The 20,826-nt window shown below is 42.7% G+C and overlaps 2 protein-coding genes across 12 annotated transcripts in view; both read right to left on the bottom strand.

The window, feature by feature from the left end:
- LOC125883388 (protein NLRC3-like) overlaps positions 1–20,826 on the bottom strand; it is a 111,178-nt gene that overhangs the window by 43,984 nt on the left and 46,368 nt on the right. For 2 of the 8 annotated variants that reach the window (XM_049567621.1, XM_049567623.1), the window contains exons 2-3: positions 18,845–18,994; positions 16,297–16,401 (exon numbers count right to left, since the gene is read on the bottom strand). The exons of 2 other annotated variants lie outside the window; for them this stretch is intronic. In XM_049567621.1, the coding sequence (XP_049423578.1) occupies positions 16,297–16,401; positions 18,845–18,975 (236 nt within the window). In that variant the 5' untranslated portion in view covers positions 18,976–18,994. Of the gene's footprint in view, positions 1–16,296; positions 16,402–18,359; positions 18,465–18,844; positions 18,995–20,826 lie in introns of all 8 variants that reach the window. 4 more of the 8 variants (XM_049567619.1, XM_049567620.1, XM_049567622.1 and 1 more) reach the window with 3 other exon arrangements.
- The window catches only part of LOC125883391 (caspase recruitment domain-containing protein 8-like), a 101,618-nt gene that overhangs the window by 49,978 nt on the left and 30,814 nt on the right, over positions 1–20,826 (bottom strand). Inside the window, exons 2-3 of one of the 4 annotated variants that reach the window (XM_049567636.1) lie at positions 13,857–14,362; positions 12,436–12,612 (exon numbers count right to left, since the gene is read on the bottom strand). In XM_049567636.1, the coding sequence (XP_049423593.1) occupies positions 12,436–12,612; positions 13,857–14,293 (614 nt within the window). In that variant the 5' untranslated portion in view covers positions 14,294–14,362. Of the gene's footprint in view, positions 1–6,968; positions 7,756–12,435; positions 12,613–13,856; positions 14,363–20,826 lie in introns of those variants that run through there. The other 3 variants (XM_049567641.1, XM_049567638.1, XM_049567637.1) reach the window with 3 other exon arrangements.

Raw genomic sequence — 20,826 nt, 5'->3', positions numbered from 1 at the left:
TGGATGAATTATTTTACTGAATTATACAGCAATATTACAAAGAACAGTGACCAAAACAAAACACATGCCAAGTGGAAAACGTTAGAATTAGTAATCAAAGACAACCAAAACCCTCTAGATGCTTCAACAACAGAGCAGGAACTGATGGAAAGCATCCAATCCCTGAAAGCTAAAAAGGCCTGTGGAGGCGACAACATCTTAAATGAAATGATCAAATATTCTGACCATAAATTAAAATTGGCTATACTCAAACTTTTTAAGATAATTCTTGCAGTTGGCACTTTTCCTGACATATGGAATAAAGGTTTAATAACACCCCTTTATAAAAATGGAGATAAATATGACCCTAATAATTACCGTGGGATCTGTGTAAATAGTAACCTAGTAGACTCACTTTTATCAATGACCTAAATGTTTTGAATAAATGCCAAATTGGATTCTTACCAAATTTTTGCACAACAGACCACATCTGTACCCTCCACACCCTGATTGAGCAAGAATTAGACAAGAAGAAAGGAAAGGCATACGCATGTTTTGTTGATTTCACAAAGGCCTTTGATTCCATCTGGCATGAGGGCCTTTTCTACAGACTACTCAACAGTGGCATTGGAGGAAAAACATATGATGTAATTAAATCTATGTACACAAACAGTAAATGTGCAGTTAAAATAGGAGACAAACAAACAGCCTTCTTTTCCCAAGGTCGTGGGGTGAGGCAGGGATGCAATCTTAGTCCAATACTCTTCAATTTATACGTTAATGAATTTGCATGTCAATTAGATCAATCCACGGCACCTGGCCTCAACCTGAACGGCACAGAAATTAAGGGTCTCCTGTACGCAGATGACTTGGTGTTGCTGTCACCAACAAAAGAAGGTCTACAGCAGCACCTCAACCTCCTGCATACATTCTGTCAGACCTGGGCCCTGACAGTTAACCCAAAGAAAACCAAAATTATGATCTTCCAGAAGCAGTCCAGAAGTCAGGAAAACACACACAATTTCTATTTGGACACCACTAAATTACAACATGCAAAAAACTACACATACCTTGGCCTCAACATAAGCTCCACAGGAAGCTTCAACTTGGCTGTGAAAGATCTGAGAGACAAAGCAAGGAGAGCTTTCTATGCAATTACAAGAAATATCAAACTGGACATTCCAATTCAAATCTGGCTAAAAATGTTCCAATTTGTATTAGAACCGATAATTCTCTATGGCAGTGAAATTTGGGGACCAAAATTAAATCATGAATTTGAAAAATGGGACAAAACAATAATAGAATCTTTCCACACAGAGTTCTGTAAGAACATCATGCACGTCCAGAGAAAGACACCAAACAACGCATGTAGAGCAGAACTCGGCCAATTCCCCCTCATATTGAAAATACAAAAAAGAGCAATTAAATTTTACAATCACCTAAAAACTAGTGACCCCCAGACGTACCATCACAAAGCCCTAACCTGCCAAGAGCTGAAGCCAGAGAAGAGCCCCCTCAGCCAGCTGGTCCTGAGGCTCCGTCCAGACAACCTAACATGCCCCGGACAGCCTCGGGACCACAACTGAGAGAGCTGATCAGCCAACAGCCATGCCAGCCCACCACAGCTCAGCCTGATCCCTGTACCATCAGCACAGAGCTGGGCATGCTGAGGCAGGACAGGGACAGCTGCAGGAGAGAGCTGAGCCTGCTCAGGACTGAGATCAGAGAGCTGCATCAGGACAGAGAGCAGCGTCTAGCAGCACTGACAGCTCTGACAGAGGAGGTGAAGGAGCTCAGAGGAGAGAGAGGAGCACAGGAAAGAACTTACCTCTCTCTCAAAGGAGGTGGAGGAGCTCAGAGGAGAGAGAGAGGAGCACAGGAGAGAACTTACCTCTCAGTCAAAGGAGGTGGAGGAGCTCAGAGGAGAGAGAGAGGAGCACAGCAGAGCACTCACCACTCTGTCAGAACAGCCTCAGGAGAGAGGTGGAGCTACACAGGACCTGGATGAAAAACTAGACCACAACCAGGACCCTGTGAGCAGCCAGGACCCACCAATCCAAGAACCTACCTCCACCCCCAGTTCCACATCCAGCCCACAGACCAGCACCTCCTCATTCCACCAGACCAGCACAACAGAGAAGACAGACATTGTCCTCCTCATCGACTCCAATGGAAAATTCCTAAATGAAAGAAACTTTTCCCCACCCACAACGTGGCTAAAATCTGGTGTCCAAACACCAACCATGCCATAGACCTGCTGTCAGAGGAGCGGCTTGGGCTCGAGTCACATCATCATCCACACTGGCACCAATGATCTGCGGAGCCAGCAGGAGAGGGTGTCAGAGTCACTCAAGAGAGTGACAGAGAAAGCCTCCACCACCTTCCCCAACAGCAGAGTGGTCATATCCACTCTGCTCCCAAGGAAAGACTTCCACCCTGACACCATCCACAGGATCAACAGCAGCCTGTCCAGAGACTGTGCACGGAGACCCAATGTCCACCTAGCCCACCACCCCACCCTGGACATCAGCTGTCTCTACGACCACGTCCATCTGTTTAAAAGCACAGTCCCCATCTTCGCCCAAACACTGAAAAGTCGCTCTCAACAGAGACCAATCCACGGCCCGCAGAAAGAGCACATCAGCCCACAACCCCACAGAACACCAAGACATCCTCAACCAACATCCAGACCAACACAATGGAGACAAGACCACCTCAGCCCCACCCACATCATGTCCAAATCAGACCCCACAAAGGCAACCATGATCCCCCTCAAGCCAGACCACAGTCACTCCTGTCCCTAGGGGCCCCACCCCAACCACAGCGACAAGAGCCACACCCTGGCCCACTGAGTTATGCCCAGGTGGTCCGGAGAGCAGCAGAACCAACCTTAACCACCCCCCCACACAATGAACTGAGGGACATTCAGCAGATGCTCAGCCTGCTTTGCTCTCATCTGATTGGACAGGTACCACAATAGACACTGTATGAATTATTATTAGAGTATTTCTTGTGCTCATACAGTTTAAAAAAAAAAAGGACATTTACACTGTACATAAGTATTGATTATTTAATATACCAGTTATTGATTTGTTACCTTTTATAATATGTCATGTAGATACTCTTAAATTATTTTCTTTGACTTAGTAGTTTATCTCATTTTGATCACCAAATGCAGCCTTTTGAGTTTTAAATGAAATCTAAATCTTTTGTCATCTCTTGTTTGAATGTTCAGGGTCTGAGATCTTCTGCTCTTGGCCTTAAGAGCAGGACCTCAGACTTTATTAGAGAGTTAGAAAATGCAGATGTGTTTATATTGCAAGAGACTTGGTGTAGAGGAGATGTCTCCACTGGTTGTCCCTCAGGCTACATAGAGATAATGTCCCCGTCCACCAAGCTAAAGGGAGTAACACAAGGAAGGGATTCAGGGGGAATGCTGATCTGGTATAAGGCAAACCTTGTACAATACATTGAATTAATCAAAAAAGGAGAATTTTCAATTTGGCTCAAAATCAAAAAAGACCTTATCACCACAGATAAAGATGTATTCCTGTGTGCAGCATATATCCCCCATCACAATCCCCTTATTTTAATGAAGACAGTTTCTCCATTCTCGAAGATGAGATTAGTTACTTCCAGGCCCAGGGAAGTGTACTGATCTGTGGAGACCTGAATGCCAGGACTGGTACAGAACCAGACTTTATCAGCACACAGGGAGACAAACATATACCTGGTCAAGTCAGCATCCCCTCCCTTCACGACCCGCAAGAGAAACAACTTTGACAAAACTGTCAATAAAAGTGGGCAGCAACTGTTACAGCTCTGCAACATTGGGTCTGTACATGGTTAACGGTCGGCTCGAGGACTCATTCGGTCTTTACACTCATAGCTCTCCTCTTGGCAACAGCACAGTAGACTATGGCATCACCGACCTAGACCCCTTCTACCTGAGAGCATTTACAGTCAGCCCCTTAACCCCCTTATCAGACCATAGTAAAATCACACTCTACATTAAAACGACAACAAACGACCCTCACACAGTAGAACCCTGCAATCTGACCTACAGAAAACAACCTTATAAATGGACAAACAAAAGCAAAGACGAATACCAGACAGCAATCAAAAATTCAGTCTTTCAATCCCATTTAGACTGTTTTCTTTCCACCTCGTATCCCCTCAATCAGGACGGCCTCAGACAGGCTGTACAGGACATCTACAACATATTTGACCATGTGGCAGACTTGTCCAGTCTGAAAAAGCGCCAGCACCACAGACCAAAAGACCCGACCAATGACGAGTGGTTTGACACAGAATGCAGACAACTGAGAAAACTCTCAGAAATGTGTCAAATCAAAAACACAGACAACCTGACAACCCTGAGCTCCGCCTCCAGTACTGGGAAACACTGAGAGTATACAGAAAAACACTCAGAACTAAAAAAGAACAGCATGTGAGGCATCAGTTACAAATAATTGAAGAGTCCATTGACTCTAGTGACTTCTGGAAGAAATGGCACTCTTTCAGCAAACCACAAAATGAAGAATTGGCTATTCAAAATGGTGACATCTGGAAAAATCACTTTGAAAGTCTGTATACTGCTGTTCCCTGAATTCGCCCAAAACAATCTCCTCAACAAATTACAAATTTTAGAATCAGTCATTAAAGACAACCAGAACCCCCTAGACTACCAAATTACTGAAGCAGAGCTGCTGGCTAAAATCCAGGCACTGCAGCCAAAGAAAGCCAGCGGTCCTGATGGCATTTTAAATGAAATGCTAAAATTTGATGACCATAAATTTAACATTGCCATATTAAAATTATTTAACCTTATTCTGGGTGTCGGACATTTCCTGACCTCTGGAGTGAAGGAATCATCACACCAATCTTTAAAAGTGGAAACAAATTGACCCAAACAATTACCGAGGCATCTGTGTCAGCAGCAATCTGGGGAAGTTGTTCTGCAGCATCCTAAACAGCCGACTGTAAGACTTCCTCAGAGAACATGATGTCCTGAGCAAGAGCCAGATAGGATTCACACCCAAACATAGAACAACAGACCATATCTACACCCTTCACACCCTCACTAATAAAGACGTCCAGCAAAACAAGAGGAAAATCTTCTCTTGTTTTGTAGACTTCAAAAAAGCATTCGACTCAATTTGGCATGATGGACTGTTCTTAAAATTAATTGAGAAGGGTGTAGGGGGGAAGGTCTATGACATCATCAAAACCATGTACAGTCATATGAAATGTGCTGTTAAAATTAACAAATATGGAAACAGATTTCTTCCCCCAGAGTAGAGGAGTAAAACAGGGCTGCAGTCTCAGTCCCACCCTCTTCAACATTTATATCGATGAATTGGCCAAATCACTAGAACTATGTGACATCCCTGGTCTCACTCTGTCTGACACACAGGTTAAATGCCTACTGTTTGCAGATGATCTCATATTGCTGGCTCCATCAAATGAAGCACTACAACAGCAACTGGATCACCTGCAAACCTTCTGTCAGACCTGGGCCCTGACAGTTAATCTGGACAAAACCAAAATTATGATATTCCAGAAACGACCCAGGGTCAGGAGACCAAACAAGGTTTTTCCTGGGCTCTCATGAGGTGGAGCACACACGACTACACATACTTAGGACTACACATCACGTCCACGGAAACTTTAACCTGGCTATTGATGATCTCAGAGAGAGGGGAAGAAGGGCTTTCTATGCTATAAAGAAATCTTCAAACATTAATATGCCCATTAGAATCTGGCTCAAAATATTCAAATCTATAATTGAACCAATTATTCTGTATGGCAGTGAGGTGTGGGGTCCTCTTGCAAATCAAGATTTTGAAAAATGGGACAAACACCCTATCGAAATCCTGCATACAGAGATTTGCAAGAGCATCCTGAGAGTGCACAGGAACACCCCCAACAACGGGTGCCGAGCTGAGCTAGGCCAATTCCCCCTTTTAATTAGAATTCAAAAAAGAGCCATCAAATTTTATAAACACCTTAAAACAAGTGACCCCAACTCCTACCACTACAAAGCTCTGCAATGCCAAGAGGAGAACATGGAGAAGAGCCCCCTCAGCCAGCTAGTCCTGAGGCTCAGCTCCTCTAACAACACAAGACCTCAGCACAGCCCTCACACAATCTGGACCCACCAAATTATAGAGAAACAAAAGAACATTACATTAACTATTGGACATCGACCACAAAACGCAAAGCAAACTTCAGTGTTATTTGGCTCTAAATAGACAGTACACGGTGGCAGAATATCTGAGCACCGTGACTGATGAGAAACTGAGGAAGACTTTGACCATGTACAGACTCAGTGACCACAGCTTGGCCATAGAGACGGGCAGACACAGGCAGACCTGGCTGCCCAGAGAGGACAGGTTGTGTGAGCTCTGTCCACACAGACAAGTGGAGACAGAGACACACTTCCTGTTGCACTGCGGCAAGTATGAACACATCAGAGCCGACTTCCTCTCAAAAATAAAACATAAAGTCACTGACTTTGATTCTCTGCCTGATCAAACTAAAATGCTACACATCCTTGGAGAGAACAGAGTCAGCAGCTTAGCAGCAGCAACATATGTCAGGTTATGCCACAGCCTGAGGGACAACCATCACAACACCTGACACACCTGTCTATATGTACAGTCCTTGTAACTCACCATCTACATTTTTCTTTATTCATTTTTTTCCCTATATTATATATTGGTGTATTGTATTGTAGATTGGTGTATTTTGTATTATATATCATATATTTAATCTTTTTTTTATAGTTTTCTGACTTACTTTTATTATTGTACTTTATTTGTAAATTTTTAATGTCTTTGGCAATATTGTTAATCTACAGTCATGCCAATTAATGAAAGTAATAATATTATAGTTATAGTTCTGGTTACTGCGGTACAATATGTTGAAAGTATGTATTAATACCTGGCAGTATACATGTGTGACAATAATCATATGTGTATACTAACAGTAGAAGTATGACTAATGACTAATGATGGCAGCAGCAGCAGGAGGCATCTGGCAGGACCATGGCAGCAGCACAACCACACACGTCACGCTGTCCAGGCACCGCTGTGATATGAGTTAATCTGAGAGACAGTGGAGCACAAAGGCTCCGGAGAAGAAGCCGAGTTAGTGACATCCAGAATGGCCGGGTTAGCTAGATGCAGTAATAGGATACGAGAGAGAGAGAGAGAGAGAGAGAAGGAGAGAAGGGGCCCTGTGTATTATAGAGGGGTCCTCCGGCAGACTAGGCCTAAGTCAGCCTAACTAGGGGCTGGTACAGGGCAAGCCTGAGCCAGCCCTAACTATAAGCTTTATCAAAGAGGAAAGTCTTAAGTCTAGTCTTAAATGTGGAGACGGTGTCTGCCTCCCGGACCATAACAGGAAGATGATTCCACAGGAGAGGAGCCTGATAGCTGAAGGCTCTGGCTCCTGATCTATCCTGATCTGATGTAGTGTATTATCATTTACTCTGAAGTTTTGGAACAGATGACCACTAAGGGGCCCAGGGTCAAAAGCATATATGGTCAGGGTCAAGAAGATATTTCTGGCCCAGGGTTAAGGTTTGGTGAAGTCCAACTAGGGTGACTTTCTGTTGTCTGTTTGACTTTCTCTCACATTTCATAGAAACAGTGAGTCTATATAATGGGAGTAATTTGGGACTGTTTTTCAGAGTAGTTCACATTGGCTTCGAACCCTCTCCAAGCATTCTAGATGCTTGATAGATGCTATACTTCTTGTAATAAACCTTTTCTTTATGCAAGCAAGACGGTGTCATCGGAGTCTCCTTCATCATCTTCACATCATCGCTATTTAATAAACAACACCCCAAATACCAGGCTCTGAGAAATGAACACTTTCCCAAAATAATACAAATACACCCTGAATTTGAAAACATGGACAGGTCGCCAGACTATCGCAGGGCTGACACATAGAGACAGACAACCATTCACGCTCACATTCACACCTACGGACAATTTAGAGTAACCAATTAACCTAGTCCCCAATCTGCGTGTCTTTGGACTGTGGGAGGAAGCCGGAGTGCCCGGAGAGAACCCACGTTGACACGGGGAGAACATGCAAACTCCGCACAGAAGGGCTCCCACGCCCGGGATCGAACCGGCAACCCTCTTGCTGTGAGGCGACAGTGCTAACCACCACACCACCGTGCTGCCCTTCTCTTTAATTGTTTAATACTTAATTATTTATTTATTCATTTATTTCTCGTATCAACATCAACACACACACACACACACACACACACACACCACCACCAACATCAACACACACACACACACACACACACCACCAACATCAACACACACACACACACACACACACACACACACACACAACCACACACACACACACACACACACACACACACACACACACACACACACACACACACACACACACACACACACACACACACACACACACACACACACACACACACACACACACACACACACACACACACACACACACACACACACACCACACACACACACACACACACACACACACACACACACACACACACACACACACACACACACACACACACACACACTACCACCAACATCAACACACACACACACACACACACACACACACACACACACTAACAACTTCAACACAAACTTCCACAATCTTTGTGCCTGGAGGCACAAATTCAGGAGGCAGAGAGCAGGTGAAGCCTGGGCTTGAGGCGAGGGACAGGAGACCCGTAACGACAAAATATTGTATTTTATCAGATGGGGGAGAAAAAAGTAATATCGGCCATCGGCCGCCCTGCTCTCTCTCTCTCGCTCTCTCTCTCTCTCTCAATATCGGCATCGGCATAATCAGCCTAAAGGCCATATCGGTCGACCTCTAATTGTAATGCAGCTTTTTTTCACCTCTTCTTTTGGGAATTGCCCAAAACTTCAACCTAATGTCTCTCTTCACATCTCCTGCCAGGTTGAGTCACCATCCCCACAGAAGGACTGTGGCAGGGAGGGAGAGGAGAGCAGCCTGGTCGTACTAGTCCAGGTAAAGGCATATTCATACATAGCATTTTTTAATTCATCTAGAGTAATGAATTAAACATTCATTAAAAAGTGCTTCACACCATAATAGTGTACTACTATTAAATTCTACCATTTTAACATTTCACTGATAGTGTTGTTTAAGTGCTTTACTAACATAAACAATCTCTCATCTAGACTGAAGATGATCATGCATCCACTGCCAGCATCCCCTTGATCCTGGAGAGTGGACCGGTCAGGTACCAAATTCCCAGGCTGCTTTTTGCCCCAGTCGCCCCTGCTCATAAGTGATGATTGAGAGGGATTATTTCTGTATGAGTCTATACACTGTTTTGAAGGAAGATCCTGCAGAGTTTATCTTTAAGGTTTTAGCTCCACATTGCTCTGCCACAGTCAATGGATTAAACCACTGAACAAGACAAACGGACTTCATTGTGGATCAGTATAATATCAGCCTGATGTCTGCAGTTTAGTGTCAACACAACTTTCACATCATAATAATCTCATAAAACAATCAAATGTGTTCAGGTGTTAAATGTGTAGCTCAACATTACTATGTCCTGATCAATGAGCTTTGCCCTAAACTGAGTAGAGTGACTTTGTCATTGTGTTATTGTGGATCATCATGATGTCAGCCTTCTACAGACATCATCCAAATGTCACCACAACATTCATTCACCTATTCATATCAACACAGATTAACAACATGCTGCTGATCTCAGTCAAGTCTGTATTTAGAGGATCAATATCAAATCAGACACGTTGGACTAAAAACTCTTCATTCATTCATTTCTTACATGACCTTCATACTGTATTTGTATATAGAATAAAAAGGAGAGGGACACATTTGTTCAAGTTTGTTCAACAGCCACATGCACATTAAAAGAGTTATTGGTGGCAGTAAATATTCCTCCTGTCCATACTGAGTGTGAAGTGGTCTCTTCTTAACTCAGCTACACTGTAAGAAATGCCTTCATAAGTTCAGATGAAACTAATATGAAGCTTCAGCAGTCTGAGTTATCCAAATCAAGAGGGTGTGGACCAAAGTTACAGACTGTTGAGCACCAAACTCCCTCTTTGAGTTACTGTTCCTCCTCTGCAGCTCAACAAGAAAAACACTGTCAAACACTAAATACTGACTGTAACTCAGACGTCTGAAGCCTCACATTAGTTTAAACTGAACTTTGACACAGAACAAGACTGTGGATTTTGTCCTCCATCTGGTAACACTGGAGTCAGGTTATAAAGGGACTGCTTCACAGACAGTATGGACAGAAGGAATGATTACAGACATCAACTACAAAGTGCACTCAGTAGAGTGCAGACCTCTGCCAGGCGACTGCATTACAGCTGTGACTCTAGACAACAACACATGCTGCTCAGCTGTGACCGCTGGAGTTGTCCCTCCTGACTTCCTTACAGTCAAGATGGCAGCTAAGATAACAAAACGTCTGAGATGCTTGCTGTCTACACAGGGCTTTAAACAGATGACATTAACATAGGACATATCAAAGTGCTTGACTTATATATATAACATTTACTAAAGTGCTGGACGTAATCTTCAGAGTCTGTTATAATAACATGTATGCCTCTGTGCACCAGTCAAGTTTCTCATTACATCCATGTCTGTAAAAACATGGATGCTTCACATCCATTGTCCCCCGACAGCACAGAACATCTATACAATCAACATCATTTCAAGGTGGACACCCAAGATCAGTGTCACCAACTCAGTCTCTGACCAAATGTCTCCCCTTCTGTTCCTGAGATATGACGTTTAATAATGACCAGAGAAGTGTTTGATGCAGAACATGATGATGTCACAGTGAAGTTGACCTTTGACCTTTTGGATATAAAATCTCATCATTCATTATTTTATCCTGTTAGACATTAGTGTGAAGTTATGTCATCATTAGCATATGAATTCTTGAGTTATGGCCAAAAACATATATTTGTGAGGTCACAGTGACCTTGACCTTTAATCTTTGACCACCAAAATCTAATAATTTGATCTTTGAGTCCAGGTGGACGTTTGTGCCAAATTGGAAGAAATTCCCTTGAGGCATTCTTGAGATACCACTTTCACTAAAATGGGACGGACAGATGGACGGACAACCTGAAAACATAATGTCTCCACACACGGCACACACACATAAAACATAGAATGTAAAGTTTCAGCTTTAGAATAAATAACACACACTGACCATTATATGACGCTGCCTTGAGTTATGCGGCTCTAAAACAGTGGACGGTATTTCCTATAAATTCTTCACAATAAAGTCCCATGTTGTTTTGTTATTTTAGCTTTGTTTAGCTTTTATTGTGAAGCAGCCAAAGCAGAAAATATTGGCTTTTCATCTGCAGTGACTTCATACGAATCTTATCCGTCTGACAGCGAACATGAAACGGTAAAATAAGGCAGATATCTGAAAGTACAAACAGCAACGCAGGAGAGAAACTAAACTTCAAACTACAGAGATTCAGTTCAAAGATACAAAACTTGTGAACACACAGACACTTTGAAAACTCTGGGCTGCTGCACAGACACCAGTTGAGCCTCAACACACGCTTGTTGGAGGGGGCCTGTCAGCTTCAGCTCCACTAGTTTGGAGTCCACATGTGTCTGTCTTTGCTTTTAGGTGGATTGCAATAAGAAATGACACGTTTGGAAGATTTTATTCCACTTACAGTGATGTAACCAGAGGCTGTTAACTCAAGTAACATCACCTGTGTGGGTCGAGGAGGAGGGAGAAAGCATGGCCAGCGACAGGAAAACACAGTAAAGACTCTCACACTGAGCTCAAATCAAAGCAGTGCACATAAACAAGGTCAATAACATCAATAAAATAGTTGCTTTCTTTCAGGGGTGGGGATCCACTGATAGAGGAAACACTTGATAGCAACTGGGATTGTTCCACAGCACATCAGTCAACACATGGATGCATAGGAAACAGGAGCCAGTCAATGCTTGTCATTTAGAAATGAGATCACATAGACGTATGAATCCAGATCATTAATGGTGCAGTCCTAATGGGCGTGTGAGTGTGAAAGAATATCAACCTGTCCTTAAAGTCCAAGATGTTTCCAGTGCAGACTATTTATTTGCTTATTGTTGCAGTCTAAAGGTCTGTGACTTCAAATGATTATGTGACGTTAACATGAAAACAAAGAAACCTCAGAACCTCAGGAATCTTAAATTCTGTTTGGATAAATCTCAAACTTGATGGTGTCTAAATGTTCTAAACCATCATTTCTCTGCCTTTCATAACCAACTGTTCAGCCATTTGGAAAGACACAACATTTCTGAAAACACTGAAAGCTTTATAACCTCAGTCAAGGATTTATATTATATATATCCAAAAACAAACAAACAAACACCTACATAAGCAAGTGAACTGACCTCAGAGTCTCCAGTCTACAGTTTGGACTCTCCAGTCCAGCACACAGCTGCTTCACTCCTGAATCGTACAGGAAGTAGTTGTTACTCAGGTCCAGCTCTCTCAGATGGGAGGGGTTGGACTTCAGAGCTGAGGCCACGACTTCACAGTCAGTCTCTGAGAGTCCACACCTAGTAAATCTGACATGACACATATATTACAATATCTGTTATTGTCAAAGAGACACTTTATATTTACTTTATGGATTTGATGATAAAACAGTTTGAAATATCCTGTTTTGATGGACTAAAAATAGTTAAGAATAAAAAAAGAACACAAAGAATTCAAACTAATTAAAAGCTGATTCATGACCAGAATTACTGCCTCGTGGTCGTATGCTTCACCAGTCAAGTTACACTTACAGTTTACATCCATGTCTATCCAGACTCATATGTGTCCATGACAGTAGACAATGATTCAAATATGGATGTTGCTGCAAAGAAGCTACTTATTCTAAAACACAGACGCTTCACACACATCTTCAACCCGACAGCACAGAAGATCTATACAATCAGCACAGTTTCAAGATCAGTGTCACCAACTCAGTCTCTGACCAAATGTCTCCCCTTCTGTTCCTGAGATATGACGTTTAATAATGACCAGAGAAGTGTTTTATGCAGAACATGATGATGTCACAGTGAAGTTGACCTTTGACCACCGAAATCTAATCAGTTCATTCTTAAGTCCAACTGGACGTTTGTGCCAAATTTAAAGAAATCCTCTCAAGGTGTTCTTGAGATGTCGTGGACAGACTGACAACCCAAAAACATGATGCCTCTGGCCACGACTGTCGCCGGCGCCGAGGCATGAAAAAAGAGATAGCAACAACTGGATAAAAGCAGTTTTTAGGACTTCAGAAATCTCCTTTGGCAAATGATACAGATCTTATTTTAAACTTTTAAGCATAGTGGTGAATAAACTCAGGTATTATCTGCATGTCTGATTCTATAAAACACCTTACACAATCTGTTTATGGAGTAATAACTTTACTGCTTTCACTCAGAACCATCAAATACTGCCATACTGTGATGAGATGCTGCTGTGATAAAACCTCAACAACAACCTCTGAAGTCCATCATTTGTTTTATCAGGTTCACATGGCGCCTCCATCACATAAAGCTGAAAAACTGTCAACTGGAACAATGATTAGAAATAAATAGAAAAACTGTGTTCGTTAACTCAACAGCTATAAACACAACCAACTGAAACATCTACATGTTTTGCACTCACAGCATTTGAAACAGCTCAAGAACATCTGTGACAAAATACAACAGACACATCATTTGAACATTTTATGAATAATAAGAATTTCATAGTGTGTATATTTGAAGAATTAAACTACTAATCTACAATGATTTATGATGTTAATCACATCTGGACTTACCCAGCCTTTCTGCAGTTCCTCACAGCTGGAATCAGTCTCCGTCGTCCAGCACTTGTTGTGTTGTATTTCTTCAGGTCCAACTCATCCACAACCTCCTCTGACATCTGCAGCATGTAGGCCAGAGCTGAGCAGTGGATCTCTGAGAGGAACTTCTCTGATCTGTTCTCTGACTTCAGGAACTCTTGGATCTCCTGATGTACTGAGAGGTCGTTCATCTCCAGCAGACAGTGGAAGATGTTGATGTTTCTGTCAGGAGAGATATCGTACGTGTTCATCTTCTTCAGGTTGTTGATGGCTCTCTGGATGATTTCTGGACTGTTGTCTGTCCGACCCAAAAGGCCTCCTAACAGTCTCTGGTTGGACTCCAGAGAGAGGCCATGAAGGAAGCGGACAAACAGATCCAGGTGACCATTTTTACTTTGGAGGGATTTCTCCATGGCTCTCTGTAAGAAGACATCCAGGGATCTGTAATTATCCCAGACTCTCCCCAGGAAGTCCTTCAGTATCTTTGTCTTCCTGTTCTTGAAACAGTGGAACAGGTAGACTGCAGCCAGAAACTCCTGAACGCTCAGATGAACGAAGCAGTAGACTGTTTTCTGGAAGATCACAGACTCTCTTTTGAAGATCTCTGTACAAACTCCTGAGTACACCGAGGCCTCTGTGACATCAAGACCACAGCGCTCCAGGTCTTCTTGGTAGAACATGATGTTTCCTTTCTCCAGATGTTCAAACGCCAGCCTCCCCAGCTTCAGAAGAACGTCCCTGTCAGCCTTTGTCAGCTTCTGTGGATTCGTCTTGCGTCCCTTATAATACTTGTGCTTCTTCCTCTTTGTCTGAACCAGCAGGAAGTGTGAGTACAGGTCAGTCAGGGTCTTGGGCAGCTCTCCTCTCTGCTCTGTAGTCAACATGTGATCCAGAACTGTAGCAGTGATCCAGCAGAAGACTGGGATTAGACACATGATGTGGAGGCTCCTGGATGTCTTCATGTGTGAGATGATTCTGCTGGACCGCTCTTCATCACTGACTCTCCTCCTGAAGTACTCCTCCTTCTGGGCGTCAGTGAAGCCTCGTACTTCTGTTACCCTGTCAACACATGCAGGAGGGATCTGATTGGCTGCTGCAGGTCGGGAAGTTATCCAGACCAGAGCCGAGGAAGCAGCTTCCCCTTGATTAGGTTTGTCAACAGCACGTTGACTGATGACTTCTGTGTGACATCAGTCACAACCTCATTGTTGTGGAAATCCAGAGCCAGTCTGCTTTCATCCAGGCCGTCAAAGATGAACAGAACTTTACAGACAGCGAGCTCCTCTGCTGTGACCTTCTGTAATGTTGGATGGAAAACACGGAGCAGAGTGAGAAGACTGAACTTCTTATCTCTGATCAAGTTCAGCTCCCTGAACCAAAGCAGAATCACCACACTGACATCTTGGTTTTCCAAACCCTCGGCCCAGTCCAGAGTGAACTTCTGCACTGTGAAGGTTTTTCCAACGCCAGCGACGCCGTTGGTCAGAACCACTCTGATGTGTTTCTGTTGCTCAGGTAAGGCTTTAAAGATGTGCTGACACTTGATTGGAGTTTCATGGAGGGTATTCATCTTAGAAGCTCTCTCAAGCTGCTTCACCTCATGTTGGGTATTAACATCTTCACTCTGTCCCTCTGTGATGTAGATCTCAGTGTAGATCCTGTTGAGGAGGGTTTCACTTCCTGTTTCATCACTTCCTTCAGTCACACGTTCACATCTCCTCCTCACACTGATCTTATGTTCATCTAAAACCTCCTGCAGACCACTGTCTGCTGAAAGAGAAGGAAACATGTCAGACTAAAGAAATAAATCTGGACTCTGATTATTTTCATGACCAACATTAAAACAAGTAACACAAACAAATGAAGGTTTTGTACATTAGTTTGATAAAATCTTTCATGTCTACACTTTACAACACAAATAAACCAAGAAGAATCCTGTTTTCAGACATGATGACATCAGCAGACAGATGTACAGTCTTACTTTGTACAGTGCTGGTCTGACTGGCTGTCTGCAGTCCAGCTCTTGTTCTGGATCTTTCCACACTGGGGACAGGAGGAGTCTCCTGATGAAGCAGACTGGTCCCAGTATGAGCTGATGCACTGTCTGCAGAACCAGTGTCCACAGCTGGTAGAGACTGGATCCTTCAGGACGTCCTGACACAAACTACAGCAGGACGGCTGCTCCTCCACAGAAACATGACTCCTCTTCTTCTCTCTGTGGAGATGAACACATTATTTAGATCTCGTCCTGCAAACTGTGCTGAAAATTATTTGCTTTATTCACACACTCAGTCACAGGCAGTTCAAATATCTCATGGTGGAGCTTCATGAAAACCTCCTGAGTAATGTTGTGCTCCACTGTGAGACGACTTTCAAAAGGCAAAAAGCTCCCTCATGTTTTTCAACAGTCTCTTACTTTGTGTCTGAGGGTCCAGGTTCATTACTGAAGTCTGGAGGATCATCTTTGGACCAGTCACTCTTCATAGACAGACAGCTGGACACTGGAGACTCTGCTCTCTGTCTGTGGAAACAACAAATGTTTGACACATATTATTAGTCCTTGTAAAGAACAGAGGTAACATTACAAATTTCTATACATATACAGTACAGGCCAAAAGTTTGGACACACCTCCTCATTCAATGCGTTTTCTTTATTTTCATGACTATTTACATTGTAGATTCTCACTGAAGGCATCAAAACTATGAATGAACACATGTGGAGTTATGTACTTAACAAAAAAAGGTGAAATAACTGAAAACATGTTTTATATTCTAGTTTCTTCAAAATAGCCACCCTTTGCTCTGATTACTGCTTTGCACACTCTTGGCATTCTCTCCATGAGCTTCAAGAGGTAGTCACCTGAAATGGTTTTCCAACAGTCTTGAAGGAGTTCCCAGAGGTGTTTGTTGGCCCCTTTGCCTTCACTCTGCGGTCCAGCTCACCCCAAACCATCTCGATTGGGTTCAGGTCCGGTGACTGTGGAGGCCAGGTCATCTGCCGCAGCACTGCATCACTCTCCTTCTTGGTCAAATAGCCCTTACACAGCCTGGAGGTGTGTTTGGGGTCATTGTCCTGTTGAAAAATAAATGATCGTCCAACTAAACGCAAACCGGATGGGATGGCATGTCGCTGCAGGATGCTGCGGTAGCCATGCTGGTTCAGTGTGCCTTCAATTTTGAATAAATCCCCAACAGTGTCACCAGCAAAACACCCCCACACCATCACACCTCCTCCTCCATGCTTCACAGTGGGAACCAGGCATGTGGAATCCATCCGTTCACCTTTTCTGCGTCTCACACAGACACGGCGGTTGGAACCAAAGATCTCAAATTTGGACTCATCAGACCAAAGCACAGATTTCCACTGGTCTAATGTCCATTCCTTGTGTTTCTTGGCCCAAACAAATCTCTTCTGCTTGTTGCCTCTCCTTAGCAGTGGTTTCCTAGCAGCTATTTGACCATGAAGGCCTGATTTGCGCAGTCTCCTCTTAACAGTTGTTCTAGAGATGGGACTGCTGCTAGAACTCTGTGTGGCATTCATCTGGTCTCTGATCTGAGCTGCTGTTAACTTGCGATTTCTGAGGCTGGTGACTCGGATGAACTTATCCTCAGAAGCAGAGGTGACTCTTGGTCTTCCTTTCCTGGTCGGTCCTCATGTGTGCCAGTTTCGTTTGTAGCGCTTGATGGTTTGCGACTCCACTTGGGGACACATTTAAAGTTTTTGCAATTTTCGGACTGACTGACCTTCATTTCTTAAAGTAATGATGGCCACTGGTTTTTCTTTAGTTAGCTGATTGGTTCTTGCCATAATATGAATTTTAACAGTTGTCCAATAGGGCTGTCGGCTGTGTATTAACCTGACTTCTGCACAACACAACTGATGGTCCCAACCCCATTGATAAAGCAAGAAATTCCACTAATTAACCCTGATAAGGCACACCTGTGAAGTGGAAACCATTTCAGGTGACTACCTCTTGAAGCTCATGGAGAGATGCCAAGAGTGTGCAAAGCAGTAATCAGAGCAAAGGGTGGCTATTTTGAAGAAACTAGAATATAAAACATGTTTTCAGTTATTTCACCTTTTTTTGTTAAGTACATAACTCCACATGTGTTCATTCATAGTTTTGATGCCTTCAGTGAGAATCTACAATGTAAATAGTCATGAAAATAAAGAAAACGCATTGAATGAGAAGGTGTGTCCAAACTTTTGGCCTGTACTGTATGTGCAGCACAAACACTAAGGCAGTTTTCCCAAGCTCAGTATTTGCACGGGGGACTTCAAGTGTCAGCCAATCACTTGAGCGAGTGGAATAATGACTATTGGACCAGTTTAATAAGGAGGACACAAAAAGAGCTGGAAATAAATGTGGAATTATGAAATAAAAGTCCCCCCAAAAATAAAAAAAGGCCTTTGAAAATAAAAAATAAATAAAAGCAGTTTTGTCTTCAGGTCAGTTTACAGTAGAAACAGTCTCTTACTTTGTGTCTGAGGGTCCAGGTTCATTACTGAAGTCTGGAGGATAATTTTTGGACCAGTCATTCTCCATAGACAGACAGCTGGACACTGGAGACTCTGCTCTCTGTCTGTGGAAACAACAAATGTTTGACACATATTATTAGTCCTTGTAAAGACCAGAGGTAACATCACAACAAGTCCTCCGACCCATACGAGAGAGTTACTGCCCAAAGTGAAGGAGTTCAAGTGTTTCTGGGTCTTGTTCACCAATGAGGGTAAAATGGACCTCAGGCACTTTGGTGCTGCGTGCAGTGATGCAGGTGCAGCGCCACACAGTTGTGATGAAGAGGGAGCTGAGCCTTAAGGCAAAGGGTTGATGTTTATCTGTACGGGGGGGCACAGAAGTTAGGGCCTGTCCCAATACCCACACTATAAATATAAATAAAAACATAAATAAATAAAAGCTGTTTTGTCTTCAGGTCAGTTTACAGTAGAAACAGTCTCTTACTTTGTGTCTGAGGGTCCAGCTTCATTACTGAAGTCTGGAGGTTCATCTTTGGACCAGTCACTCTTCAAAGACAGCTGACAGCTGGACACTGGACACTCTGATCTGTCCCCGTCTGCCTCCAAATCAGCCATCTTCCCAAATCTGAGAGAACTGTAACACACATACACAGTGTGTTTGAATTATTGAAGTATTTAACATCACACAGACTGGTGGTCATTCTTAAACTAACATGTGTACAGATGTGAAGCCCTGACTGTATCTGACTGATCTTTAATGAAAGCTGTTGTCTTGTATCAAACATGAAGCTTATAGTCAGACACAGTTTATTCAGCCTGTGTAGTTGAGGGGACAGGTCAAACTGATATGATGCTGATTTACAGGAGAATTCATGTCAAATGGAGGTTGAACCATGAACATAAACTACAGATCGCCTGTAAAGCATTTTAATAAATCAATCTATCAGAATTAAAACAACTGGAGACTGAGAACAAACTGATATATGAGTCTGATTATATTTGAATAAATCACCATCATATCTGACAGGATGTGAGGGTTCCTGTGACTTCCTGACAAGTGAGGGAAAGGCGCACAATTGTAAGCCATAATTACCGATATGTGACTGTTGTCTTGTCACATAACTTAGTTTTTTCATGCATAGTTTAAACGTCAGACCCGTGGTCGATGTTTTAATATAGAGCCCAGCTGAATGTGACTGAGGTCCGCTAGATGACAGCGGTGTCAGCGCTCATACATAATAAACATGTGTGTGTCCCACTGAGAGCAGCCTCTCTCGGGTCGTCCTTTTGAAACTCATCGCTGATATCTCTGTAGTGGTTAAATATGAAATGTAATTCGTTTGGGGAATGTCTAATGGGCAACATTCAGTCTCAGTGTAAGATATGTTCTTATATTATTAAATGTTTAACATGTTATTGTTCTTTGCATTCTTTGGCTTATTTATGTGTTTTTACCATTCAGTAATGATTTTAAGAATTTATTGTAATTTATTTATTGTATTTAAAGATTAATTGTCTTTATTGTAGTATTTATTCAACAGCATTTTAAATATTGATTATCTGATATGAATTGTATACCTGATGTCTGAAGTGTGGCTGAATAAACTTTTCCTCTTCACATCTGACCTGTTTGATCCATTTATATTGGTGAGGACAGACTAAATGACAAACTGCTGTCAGTGTAATCCAGTACAGTTCAACAGCACCACAATCTACAACTCAACACTTCAATAAAATGTCAGACTGAATATTAAACTGCTGTTGTTTTTTCTAGGTGCACCGAGTAAACTGTCAAGTCTCCATAAACATGTAGACAGAAAGCATAATGATGAGACAAATGCAGTGATGGACAGTAACTAAGTATATTTACTCAAGTAGCTACTGTACTTCAGTACAAATCTGATGTACTTTGGGTATTTCCATTTACTCAGAGGGAAATACTGTACATTCTACTCCAGCTACATTTATCTGATAGCTATAGTTACTGTTCAGATAGTTTGTTTTATATGTTGTTGTTTCATATTTACAAGTTGCTGTGTGTTGTTATAGATCAGACTAGTGCACCAGTGACAGGTGTTAAAATCAGTTCTACCATGACAACATTTAAATGCTGCTCACATGTAGCCGACGCTGATCAATTAATACTCAATACATATTCATGTGTATGATGATCACAACACTTGAAACTGGGTCACTGTGCATCATGAGCACTTTGAACTCTTCATCTGAAGTAGTCCTACATTCTGCTGACAATACCCAGATACTTTTACTCAAGTCAGATTTGGTATGCAGCACTTTGACTTGTGACTGAGTTTCTGTTCTTTGTTGTGATCTTCCTGGGTACTTTGTCCACAACTGGACAAACATATCGAACAGACATGCAAGCATCGCATGTCTCATCCTCATCCTCCGCTGTCTTTCTGGGCTCTGCCTCCTCAGCTGGGCAGCCTCCTCCTCAGCCTGCAG

The sequence above is a fragment of the Epinephelus fuscoguttatus genome, linkage group LG23 (genome assembly GCF_011397635.1).
Source record: "Epinephelus fuscoguttatus linkage group LG23, E.fuscoguttatus.final_Chr_v1".
Lineage (NCBI taxonomy): Eukaryota > Metazoa > Chordata > Actinopteri > Perciformes > Serranidae > Epinephelus > Epinephelus fuscoguttatus.
This window is presented reverse-complemented; position numbering and strand designations above follow the sequence as displayed.